The sequence below is a fragment of the Anas acuta genome, chromosome 20 (genome assembly GCF_963932015.1).
Source record: "Anas acuta chromosome 20, bAnaAcu1.1, whole genome shotgun sequence".
Lineage (NCBI taxonomy): Eukaryota > Metazoa > Chordata > Aves > Anseriformes > Anatidae > Anas > Anas acuta.
Genome location: NC_088998.1, coordinates 10,881,085 through 10,893,666, shown reverse-complemented (window position 1 = coordinate 10,893,666; position 12,582 = coordinate 10,881,085). Strand labels below are relative to the sequence as shown.

The window sequence follows — 12,582 nt, the reverse complement described above, 5'->3', positions numbered from 1 at the left end:
CAGACAGAAAATTATTATTAGAAACAGCAAGTGGCACAGCAAAGGGAGGAAGATAGCTACTGACATCGCTGTTTCCTCAGGGACTGCTGAGCTACAAACGACAAAAATAAATAAAATGCAACCAGCACTATATCCCCAACGTAGACCTCTCCTCCATTCGAGGAGTAACCCCGCAGATCCGTGCTCCTCTTCTGCAGACAGACGGTTGTCCCAGTTTTCTAAGCCCGGCTATATTAGAAATATCACCTACTTATGTTTTTGTTCTTGTGTTTGATGTTTTTTGTTTTCTTTCACACAAAAGAAACCACTGGGCTGTTCTGCACATTGCTTGGTTTTTATTCAAGTAGCACATTTTAGAACGATGCTGCTGGGAAAAAAATGTATATATATAAAAATGTGGATGTAGGCAGGTGGGTAGGTATGCTAGAGTCTGCAGAAGGAGACTCTGAAACATTGATTTAAGACTTAAAATAAGACAGAAAAATGTGATTTTCAGCAGAAGTTGTTATTCTCTCCAAGGTTTTGCCAACTCCTCAGGCTAAAGAAGGCAGAAAATTTGCGCTAGCCAAACACCGCACTTCACATGCCAGGTTCCTTCCACCACGCTCTCAGAATGCACAATTCCAGGTTTGCTCAGCACAACACGTTGTTATATTGTGCAAATTCATCCCACTGCAGCATGGAGAATAGCAGAGAAGAGCTTACAGGCATCCCAGAGAACGCCAAGACCATGCAGAGCATTTGGAGCTGCAAGGCAGCAGGAGGAGGAGGGCTTGGATGGGAAACGGATGAAAGCTTCGCGATGCTTGCAAGCAGTTTTTAAAGTTATGTGTCACTTACATCACACACATTTCCACTTCCCTGTGGTTTGCTGTCTTTTGGCTAAGGTTTTCCAGGCTCGGTTGGAAAGGAAAAAGTCTGCTCAAGTCAACGGCACGCACTCCCAGCCGGCCCTATACTCAGACTCAAGCTTGCAAAGCAAGGCTTGCTTTGTGCATGGTGGGAGAGCACCTGCTTCACAGAAACCAAGCTGACAACAGTCAGGCACAGGTATGTTAAACAAGGGCGCTAGGTGCACATCCCTTTAGCCAGGGTTCTTGCTCAGGCAGGGTAACTAACCTGGGATTCACCTGGTAGGACAGGGCGCTCACAGCCTCACGCCTGGCACTCGCTGCGGAACGAGCGGTGACACTCGGGGACGGTGCCGGGACGGTGCCGGGACCTGGGCAAACTGCTGAGCACGGGCACGCAGAGAGAGGGGAGGGCCCCGGAGCTGCACAGGCAGGGTGGGCTGCACGAGGCACCTCCACCTCCTGGTGTCTCCTTTGCCAGGCCATTGCAAATGCCCAGCTGCCTCCCAGCACAGCTCCCCACAGCAACGCTTACGGGATAAGAGCCAAGAATGTCCAATAGCAGTTTTTCAGCTTTACCTACTTCATTTAAATGGTCAATTGAAAAAAAACTCCTCGCTAGACATCAGCCTTAGACTTAAAACTCTCACCCTGTACTAGAAGCACAACCTCGTGACACAGCCTTTAGCTGCACATCTCCTGGAGTTTAAGAAATTCCTGAGCACAGGCACAGATACTTCATACGTGATGTGCAACCTGCCCTCCTTACTTCAAATCAGAGGAATTTAGCCCTAAAGCTTTAGGCATTTATACTTCAAACCATCACTTTCATCAAAAAATCCTATTATTTCCTAAGTATAGGCACAAATACATCTTTCAGAAACAACCCTTCCTAAAAGCTGAACACATCGCTCGTGTGGCAAGTGACTCCACGCACCTTCCCTGCACTGATCTCCGGGGAGCTTCAGCCTTTCAGATTAAGTCTGGATGTTGAATATTCCTACTATGCAGAGAAACATTTATTACAGCCCAGAAATGTGATCAATATGACCCAGGGAAGCTTTGTGGCGAAAATTAGAACAAGAATCTATTTTATTTCAGGCTCCAGCTGTTTTGATTACCGAGCTTTCGACTCTGTCCCTTAAATACCCCCCCCAGGAGCTTCAGCACAGGGCAGCAGATGCAAGGCCAGCAGGGCAGCCCAGGGCGGTCAGTCTGGGGAACAGGAATAAGAGGGAGAAGAGCAACATCTTATGGCAAAGGTGCTGCTGGAGTTTTGCTCAGCCCCACACCTGATGGCAGCAGGCTGTACACCAAGCAGCCAGCAGGGCTGGGCTGGCCGTCCTGATTAACCCCAAGCCTGAGCATCAGAGCTTGCATTTCTGCAACAGATGCAACATGAAACAGCAAACTGTCATACAAACAGCACGTCCTAAACTCTTGCTGATCTGGAGTTTCACTGCTTGCACCGAATACAAATGGCCCGGGGTTTACAGTTGAGGCTCTGATTAATATTCAGATGCTGGAGTCAAGCAGGAAATATAATCATGTGCTTAGACAAGTGAGCTAATGATAAGAGTAAGTTATGGTTGCATCCTGATTCCCAGCTTCGTGGCCAGTTTTACCATTTTAATCAAGAAAGCACAGCAGAGAAATATAAACTGCTTTTCAAACGCTTCCCACTCCTAGCTCAGAGATGCAAGTAATACCCAAAAAGCAAAAGCAAATAAACTTTCTACATCTGTCTTGTTGAAACAGGAACTTCCCCAGACCAAGGCATTATTAGAACTGCTCTCCGCAGAAACTGCCGGTGGAATTCTGTTTCTAATCATTCTAATCTGTCAGGACTTGAAAGGTTTCTAACCTTGAGTCAGAGAGACCGGCTCTCTCTCCACTTTTCACCCTGAAACATCTCCCACAGCATCACTGCCCAAAGGGACTGCAATATAAAACCAGACACTCTGCAGGAATTAATTTGCTGATAAGAAATAGATAACAGACAAAACTAAGCTCTTGATCACTCATACCCAAAGCCTGGTACCATCACAGCCCGAGTCTCTACCAACAAAGGTCTGATCCGCTGTCCCTGACTCCCAGATCAGATCCCAGCACCGTTCTGGATCCAGAAAGCTCCACAGCTCTCGCTAGATGCTGCTGAAATACGGTGCTGGGCTCCTGACAGCCCACTAACTGCCTGTTAAAAGGAGAAGACAGCTGCCAAGAATCCTCCTCGTGCCTTGCTCTGAGCAGCTGGTTGTGGCACCCTCCCTGCTGAGAGCTTCCCTCTGAAAAACCAAACCGAACCACTGCAGCTGACAGCAGTGCCCATCGGAAGGAAAAAATCAATCCCGCCCCTGCATTATGCCAACGTCCTTTCCCATTTCATCCTTTAAGGAAAAGCAAACAAACAATCACTGCTCTACAATAGACGGACCAGCCCCACTCTGCTGCCGGCCAGCAGAAATGTATTTGTGCCTCTGTCAAGAGACGTCTACCTTTGCTACTTGCCTCTCCTCCTTCTACAGACTGGCACACTCGCCTCTTGTGTTTTCTTTCAAAGCTACGCTGCACGTTTTGGGAAAACCATCTGTGTGTTTCCACGTACTCTGCTCAGAGCGCTAGTCCTGACGGAGTTGCAGACAACACAAAATTAATTAGAACCCAGATTCATTCTTCTTGCCAGAATACCTAATTCTCTGCTGAGCGCCACCGTCCCCAGCTTCCTGAGAGGCCGCCCGGTTCTGTGCAAGATCCACTTTTCACATCAGTAAACGCGTGTCCCCGCGTGCCCCCGCTCACACGCCCGGAGGCTTCACAGCTCGCTGGTGCCAGCACTGCCGGGGAGTGGCGAGGGGCAGGCATCCACCACAGCCAGTGAGGGCAGGCAGGGACACCTCAGGTACAGCGGCTTGATAAAGAAATATCAGGAAAAAAATACCAATTCCTTTATCACTCCAAGGTTTGTAGTAGGAGTTGGAAGCCAACAGAGCCATTTCTCGTCCCCAGCCACTGCTGGCCCCAGGGCACGGCCACCAGCAGGCCGGGGGTGCGGGGCCAGAAGCCTCTCCTGAATTCACTCCGGGCCGACTCACTTCAAATACGCGCGACACAACATCACCATGGGATGCGTATGGGGCCTTTTTCAACTAACTGCATAACACGCAACTTTTGCTTCTCTTCTTTATGCTCCTGCCACTCGCAATCTGTTCCATGTTTGTCCGCTCCGTGCCCTCTGTGATCCCCCTTTCGCTACAGCTCACGACCCTCTGCGTAGGGGATGAACAAAGGGCAAAGCCCCAAAGCCATCCTGGTTGGCTCTCTGCTCTTGGCCTGCCTTAACCAGCTTGCAGCTGAAAACAAGCCCGAGCTCAGAGTCAGGCTGGGGCAGAGCCGCTCGGTCACCAGCGTCCAGGAATCCCCAGAAGATGGTTCAGAAGCAGCGTGGAAGAGGACGCACCTACTGCCCACATCCACGTCTAATTCAAATCGTGACTCTGCAGTGGTGCCTGCATCCCACCTACGTGGTGCTGAGCAGTCATTTGCTTTGTATGAAAGAGCAGGAGGAAAAAAGAACATCAGGCTAGCCTACTCTTGGCAGGGGTGGGAGGGGAAGAGGAGAGAGAGAAAAACACCATCAGCTGCGGCGGGTTGAGCTGTGTGTATTTACATTTCACAAGCTCAACTATTTAGTGGTTTATTTACACACAATGTGCTTGGAGCAGCTAAAATGCCAGTTGTGTTTTATCTTGATTTGGTGGCAACGCGCATAAAGCCACAAAATCATCGGAAGAGCCTGGAAATGAGACGTGAACCTCGCACATCTGGAAAAGCACGCAAGCCACTGCGAGAAGGGAGGAGGATTTTGGAAGCACAGGCACAGCGAGGGCTGAAATGCATCAGCTATGACCAGACACCGAAATACAGCCCAGGGACTCAAAGGCAGCTCCGGCGTCCCAGCAGAGCAGAGCCGCGGGGCTGCGCAGCCCCACGCTGCCCCTCCATATTGCAGCGAGCGGGGAGCTGCAGCCAGCTCCATTTTATGCACACTCGATGGCAAGGAGCCAACACAACTGTTGACTGAGCCAAAGCTGGGCCCCCTTGAACTAAGCCATCACCTAGAGCAGTGTGGAAAAGCACATGCCTCTCGCTTCTACGGCGGCCAAGTTCCTGAAAAGCATCCGAGCTACACGATAATTTTTTTGCTTGAGTCAGAAAACGACCGATGTTTTAACTCCTTTATACACACTCCTAATTCAAAGCAGAAAGGTTGCCATGCGATGGGACCTGATGTCAATGCGGTGCAGAGACTCAGGAGACCTCTTTAGAGCAAGCCTTTTACTAGATAGCCCAAATGGCAGCTGGGGCCAGCATCGGCCGGAGAGCAGGACTCATCACATGCCCCATCTTGTTTGCATTCTTGGCCAAGGTGTCAGTGGCTGCTTTCCAACAGGATCCTCACCCTGACAGGAGAGAATGCAGCGCAAGCTCAGGAAAGCTTTTTGGTCAGCTCAGTTCTCCTCCTCCCTCCACGGTGGTGTTTGGCAGTAAGCTGCCAGCATGCACAGGAACTGCTCGGAGAGCGTCACCACTCCGGGAATTCACCCTGCAGAGCAGAGACGCTCCTGGACCATCACTCCACCACAAGGCAGAGAAATCCCTCTGCTGATTTCTACCTTAATTATATAAAAAATTGAGCTCCTAGTCTGTGTTCCATTATAATAATAGCAATAATTAAAAATCCTTCAAGCGAGGAGTCCTCCAAACCTGCTGCTCCATCCAGGCTTTCTGGCATCACACACTTCCTTTCTTGACTGATGTCCCGAGGGAGCCAGACTGATGGTTTTTCTACTCTATTCCTGTTGCAGGACTGCACTGTGCTCTCTCAGCACATGTAAACTGCTAGGTAATATTTGTGTTGGCGACTAACACGCATACTTTATAGAAACAGACCTCTATTTGACCCTCCATGCAGCTCCCACGTACAACTTCGTGCACTCCTTTACACAGCCTTCCTCTGCTGCAGCACATACCCCGTTCCATAACCCTGTTTCCAGCCTCCTTAAATACTGCATATCCAGAATAGGGTTTATGTGCTTACAGAGAGCAGCCTGGCTGTAAGAGCCAAGCCTGCAGAATGTTCTTAGGCAAGAATACCAAAGAAAACGAGTGCAAAAATTGCCTGCAGAAGTCCTGGTTTTCCTCCTGCACAGCTCGCTCCAGCTAAACATTTCTATGAAAAGAACTACCAAGAGTTCTGTGAAAAAAAGACACCAACACAGATTTCTGTGATAAAACCGATGGCTGTGTTCTGCTTTTTTTTTTTCCTTCCAAATACTGCCTAGATAGCTAAGACTTCACTGCAACATCACTTCCGAACAGACTTTCACACCAGAACTCTTCCTTCTGGCCTCAAAGTCACCATACATGGCAAAAGACAAGCCAAAGCAACGCGTCCAGATGATCAGATTCATCTCCATTGTTCGTTTACGCTGCTGTTTATCAACGACTCCTTTTAAAGCCAGCAGAGCTAAATCGGAGTAGAACCGAAGTGAAGGAGCAGCGTGTGCGGGCTGCATGGGGTGAGCACAGCGGTGACTTTCAGCCTTTTACCACGAGCAGATCTAGCTTCTCAGGTGGCCACTGCGAACAACCACAGGGTGCTACCGCCTGCCAGCTTCTCACAGTTTAACATACAACTCACCCCAAGCGGCCGTCTGTGTGAGAAAACCTCCTGTGTCCATAAGGGACACGGATAACTGAGTGACTTGTCTGTGCGTTGTACCTGTGCTTCAGAATACAGCAATGATGGCAACTGCCTCCATAAGGCAATAAAATCTTTTTCCTCTCCATACGGTTTCTGTGAATAATTGCTGTTACATTTTCTGGAGCGCAGTACCTGGCTATGAGGTTTGTGTTCGCTGTCTGCAGTATTCTGGCAGCCCAGACTGACTGGCAGATTATATTCCTTGCTTGTCATTAAGCAGCTCATTATTATTTTTTCTTTTTAACAAACATAATCCAGTTTAGCAAAATATCTGAGAGGAGACTGGCTGATCCGGCTCCAGAAAGCAGCGGGGCCACAGCTCAGGGCAGGGGTCACGCTTCTGCACCGCTCCCGGGGCTGTCACACCCCGGGGGTCGCCCGGGGTCTCCATGCAGCCACCGCAGCCGCAGGTCTCCGTGCCGATCGCCCACCGGGCCCCCCCCGGGGCTGTCCCCCGCCGCGGCCGGCACGGTGTGAGGGCAGCCGCCCGTTGGGAGCCGTGCTCAGCCCGGCCGTGCCGGCAGCCCGCGGGCCCTCAGCGGCTCCGCACCCAGAGCCGCGGCCCGGCCCGGGCAGCTCCCGCAGCCCCCGATGCTCTCCGGTACCGGCTCCGCTCTGCAGGCGGGGGCTGCAGCTGCCCAACCGCGGCACCGAGCCCAGCCAAGGCGCTGCCGGGGCCGTGCCCCGCTCCTGGCCGCTGCCCGCAGCCTTCATGGGGCCGCCAGGACCGGAACCGGTACCGGGCAGCGCGGCGGGGGCACGAGGGCACAGGCGGCCCCCACCGGGCCCGGAGCCCCCCCGGTTCCTCAGCGCCCGCCAAGCCCCGGGGGGGGGCAGCGGGCACCGGGCGCGGCGCTGTCACGGCCGCAGCGCGCCCCGCGCCTCACGGGGCCGGCCCCGCACCTGCCGCCGCCGCCGCCTCACCTGGGCCGGGCCTCGGCCCGCGGCGGGGGGCGCGGGGACCCCGGCACGGCCCTGCCCGGCCCCACGCCGCCGCCGCTCTGCCCCCCCCGCCGCCCCGCGCACCTGGAGCCGTGCCGCTGCCGCTGTCAGTGCCGTGCCCGTGCCCGTGCCGGGCGGGCGCCGCCGCCCCCAGCCCCGCTCGGCTCCGGCCGCGGCCGCCCAGCTCCGGGGCGCGGAGCGCGGCTGCCGCCTGCCGCCGCTCGGGGCCGGGCTGGCCCCGCCCCCCCGCCCCTATTGGCCGAGCGCCCCGGCCGGCGGCGGAGCGGCGCGCGCTGATTGGGCCCGCGGGACGTCAGTCAGCGGCGCGCCTCAGCCCCCCCGCGGGGCCGGGCTCGGCGAGCGGCGGCGCCACCGCGCGGGGAGGCGGCGCGGCCACACACGGGGCCGGCCCCGCGCCGCTCCGCCACCGGCACCGCCACCGGCACCGCCACCGGCACCGCCACCGGCACCGCCACCGGCACCGCCACCGGCACCGGCCCTCGCTGCGCCCCGCCCGGTCCCATCCCCGGCCCCGCCGCGATGCCCGCCCCCCGCCCTCCCGTCCCCGTCCCCGCCGCCCCCGGGCTTTGGCCGCCGCACCTGGGCCCGCTCCGCGCCGCCGGCTCCGTGGTGCTGCGGGGCAGACTCGAGGCGGGGCGGCGGGGCGGCTGCCAGCCCGCTACCGGCGCCCAGCCCCGCCGCCGCCCCCCGCCCTCCGCGGCCGGTTCCACGGCGCGGCTCAGGGGGGGTGCGGCGCGGCTCGGGAACCCCCCCCCGCCCCCCCCCGCCCATTGGTAGGCGCCGGGCCGAGGCCCCTCCCCCCCGCCCCGCGCCCCTTCCGGCCCTTCCGCCCGAGCCGCCGCCGCCGCCGCCATCATGGTGAGCGCCCCGCGCCGCCGCCATCCGCCAACATCCGCCAACATCCGCGCCGACACCGCCACCCCGAGCTGCGGCACGGCGGCACCGCGCGCTGCGGGCCCGGCCCGGCCTCGCTGGGGGGGGAGGAGCGGGGGCTGGGGGCGGATGGGCCGGGGAGGGCACCGGGGGGAGCCGGGGGGAACCGGGGGGGACCGGGGGGAACCGGGGGGGGGGCCCTGACGCGCCGTGACCGGGTGTCCGCCGCCCGCAGGCCAAGATCAAGGCCCGGGACCTGCGGGGGAAGAAGAAGGAGGAGCTGCTGAAGCAGCTGGATGACCTCAAGGTGGAGCTGTCCCAGCTGCGCGTGGCCAAGGTGACGGGCGGCGCCGCCTCCAAGCTCTCCAAGATGTAAGCGGGGCCGGGACGGGGCTGGGGGCCGGGGGGGACCGGCTGCGGGCCGGAGGGGAGCGTCTGGGCTCGGGGCGTGGGCGCTGAGGGGAGGCCTGCTGGGCGCTGTGCTGCAGGGCAGGCACGGTGTGGGCTGTGGGGTTGTCCGATATCTGCCTCATGTTTACCACACAGCGCTGGTTGTGTAAACCCGTGGTGTTCGTCCCTCGGTGTGTTCTGAGACATCCTCTTCTTTTTTTTTTTTTCCACCTGCAGCCGTGTGGTGCGCAAATCCATTGCTAGAGTCTTAACTGTGATCAACCAGACTCAGAAGGAGAACTTGAGAAAGTTTTACAAAGTAAGTCCAAACTTCCTGCACGGTGACTTCTGTTATTCTCAAACACTGACAATTTAGAAGCGTTCTAACTATAGATTCTTACTTGTAAAGTTTAAAACGTAAGGGAAAAAATGTTCATGTACGTATAGCTTAAAGTTTTCTAATAATGGTTCATTTTAAAACACTGTTAAGAGAGTAACCAGAATTCTGTAAGCCCAATGTGAGTATGTATTGCCAGAAGAGTTTTCCGGGCAGCACCCTTTCTCTGAAACTCTAGTATATTTTCTAGATGATGCAGTTCCCAGAAATGCAGATACTCTGCTTGCTAAATCTTAATTAAGTTGCAGGTGAGTGAGCAATTCTCTTGCTCAGCACATTCCTGTAGTTCTTAGAATGCTACTTGTTAGGGATTTGGATTGGTTAGAATGGGACAAGAAAATGACAAAAGGTCTTGGGAAATTGGGATTCATAATATCGATTACTTACCTCTAACCTGAGTGAAGGTTAGTAGAGCTGGTACAAAAGTTGGTATCAACCCCTGCTTCCCAGTGGAGAGAAATTCTATAAGCTTCTAGACTGTAATGATAGTTCTAGCAAAAACAAGCTTAAAGCACTGCTGCTAATGCTTTTGTAGGTAACTCAGCTCGTTGTGAGCTCATTTATCTGATCTGTGTTGCAGTCTTTAAACTCAACTGTTGTATGTTTTTGAAAATAGGGCAAAAAGTACAAGCCTCTGGATCTGCGGCCAAAGAAGACTCGTGCCATGCGACGCAGGTTAAACAAGCATGAAGAAAATCTGAAGACCAAGAAACAGCAGCGAAAAGAACGCTTGTACCCTATGAGGAAATACGCCATCAAGGCGTAAAACTGCAGTGTACTAAAAGTTCTTAATTATATTGGGTATGTCTCATTAAATAGAACTTTGTTTGGAAGGTGTTAGTGGTGGTCTTTTGAGTAGCAGTTAGATAAAGATGTCATCACCTTTATGGAGAGAAATCAGAGGATTCACAGAAAACTTGTTTCAGCTTTTATCGGTAATGAATATGCTAATAGCTTGCGATTATCTTTTTCTCTATGAAGAGCAGGTAAATGAGTACAGATCCATGGAGCTGGCACAGAACCCGTTAAATGATTTATTTTTCCGTCCCTCGCTGGAGTTCTTTGGAACCCAGAGTTGTGATTCTGAAGGCCTTTTTTGGTTCTGATGTAGTGAAGAGTTGCACAGAGCAGTCCAAGCGTTACTGATGTAGTGATGGTTTGTGTCAGTTTAGCTGATGTATTCTAACACCAGAAATTCTCTACCCAGCAGGGAGTCCTTACACACAATTGGATCCAGATTCTGTTCAAGGAAAAGATCTTAATTCTGCTCGCTGAACTCAGCGTAGATCTGAAGGATTTTTAAGCCTCAAGCAAATTATAACCAGAGAGAGGTCTAATTACGTGTGGTAAAGTGTATTTCCCATATATTGAGATTGTATGAGGGACGCTTTACGATGATGCTAATGCTGGCTGTCTGACAGCTTCATTAAGGGCCGAATGCAGACCTGGACGGGATGGTAGTGCCTCCTTGGCAGTGGAGGAGGTGCAGCCTGACAGCTCTGGCCCCAGCCCCACAAGGGACCAGGCTGCTGAAGCACGCTGTAAGGTTGGAGCATTGAGCTGTGGCTCCTGTGGGCTAATACGTTACCTAAATAGGTGCAGTGTTACAAAATGCTTTGCTTACTGATCCTGAACACCCTGCAGTGGCCAGCAGTAGCCTGTTCTGGAGAAGCACAAGCTTCTCACCCAGCACACGTGGCCCTCCAGAAGAAAAACAAGCAGACCACTGTGAGGATGCAGATCTGCACATTTCTGTCCCAGAAGCCTGATGCAGTTGGGTTACAGATTGTCAACATGCTGCTTACCATTCAGAAAAGAAAGGGGAGAGAACGCGGGGGAAAAAGCTTAAGTATCAGGCACTAACAATCTAAGGTGGAGCCACAGGTTTGGATGGCATCGTGCCCAGAGAAGACTCTAAACACACTGGCCAAGCTGCAGAGACAAAATGAATCGTGGCTTGCAGCTGATGCAAGCTGCAAGATGATGAACATCCTAAAGCCATAACTGAGAATTTGTTAATTCTGTGCTGCAGTTCTACATGATGCAGTTCCAAACAGAATAGTTCAGGTCAGAAGCTACCCCTGGAGGTCGCCAGTGCAACTGCTGAGAGCAAGGCCAACTTTGCAGTTAAATCAATTTGTCCAACTTCTTCCATATTCTTCTGTAGGTGATGGGTTATAGCTGCAATCTGCTGTTTTTCAGAAGCTTTTCTATATCCACTTGTGAAACAACAAAGCAATGTTCAGCTCGCCTCAGCTCTGCCACTTTGAGCTCCCCTCAATGCCGCGTTCAGGGTTCGGGGCACGCTTTGTTTCTGCATTCTCACACAAGCGGTGGTGGAGCACAGTGTTACTGCTGGGCGGGGGGGGATTCTCGTGCTGTGCGTTCCCGTCGGGAGGGGGAGTAGGAGACCTGTCAGATGCTTGGCTCTGAAGCCCAGAGCATGAGGCTCCGTCCGTGTCCCCGCCGGCCGCGGGGCGGCACCAGCGGCACGGGCACAACCCGCGGGGAGCGGCCGGGGCCCGGCTGCAGGGAGCTCCGGGCACCGGGGGGGCTCCGCTGCACACAAAGCCCGGCGCTTCTGGCGCTCCCGGGGCTGCTCCCGGTGCCTCCCTCCTGCGGGACCTCAGCCCCGCAGCTCCCCGGGCGCTGCCCTGGCTCCTGCCCGTGGCAGGGGACATGGGGATGCAGCGGGACGTGTGGGGCCATGCGGGGCTGTGACCGCAGCGCTCATGTCCTTGGCCGTGCCCGCTGCCCCCCGTGTGCCACCATGGAGCAGTGTGGGCGGCGATGCCATCATCACCCCCAGCCCGGTGGGCAGAGCCATGTCCCACCAGCCCCATCCCACCAGCCCCCTGTCCCGCCAGCCCCACGGGCAGCCCAGGTCGGCCCGGGGCAGCCGCCCGCTCGCTGCCCTGAATGCCGGTTTTGTTGGCCGGGCAGGGGGAGGCCTCGTCCCCACGCCGCCCCCGGCCCCGCTGCTGCCGTGAATGCCGGCAGTGTCTGCACGCAGGCGCTGCGCTGCTGGGCCCCCTCCCGCTGCCCTGGTGGCTCCCGGACAAAGGTGGCACTGGGGCTCCCAGGCCCGGGGGTGCTGCGTGCCGGGGCCCCCTGACTCCCTGCCAGCCCGGGCTGCACACCCGATGAAGGGAGCCTCTGTGCGAGGCCGAGCAGAGCCCAGCCGAGGAGCTGCATGAGCGGCCCTCCTCCCCCTGTGCCGTGCCACAGGGCGCCGTATGTGGGGGGCCTTTGTAGGGTGCGGGGTCACCACAGCACCCCGAGCAGCAGGAGCCCCTCCTGCAGTGGGCAGAGGCAGCGACATGGGCACCGTGCGGCCCCAGCAT

General features: G+C 55.3%; 2 protein-coding genes across 2 annotated transcripts in view; one reads left to right on the top strand and one right to left on the bottom strand.

Annotated features, from left to right (window-relative positions):
• SCAI (suppressor of cancer cell invasion) overlaps positions 1–8,282 on the bottom strand; it is a 41,788-nt gene extending 33,506 nt beyond the window's left edge. Inside the window, exon 1 of the mRNA XM_068656458.1 lies at positions 8,158–8,282. The gene's annotated coding sequence lies outside the window, so the exon portion shown is untranslated. The remainder of the gene's footprint in view (positions 1–8,157) is intronic.
• Positions 8,283–8,292: 10 nt separating this feature from the next.
• On the top strand, positions 8,293–10,071 carry RPL35 (ribosomal protein L35). Its single transcript, XM_068656464.1, has 4 exons — positions 8,293–8,436; positions 8,687–8,823; positions 9,079–9,160; positions 9,855–10,071. Exons 1-4 carry the CDS (start codon positions 8,434–8,436, stop codon positions 10,002–10,004), a joined length of 372 nt encoding a protein of 123 aa, XP_068512565.1. The 5' UTR covers positions 8,293–8,433; the 3' UTR covers positions 10,005–10,071.
• The last annotated feature ends 2,511 nt before the right edge of the window (positions 10,072–12,582 follow it).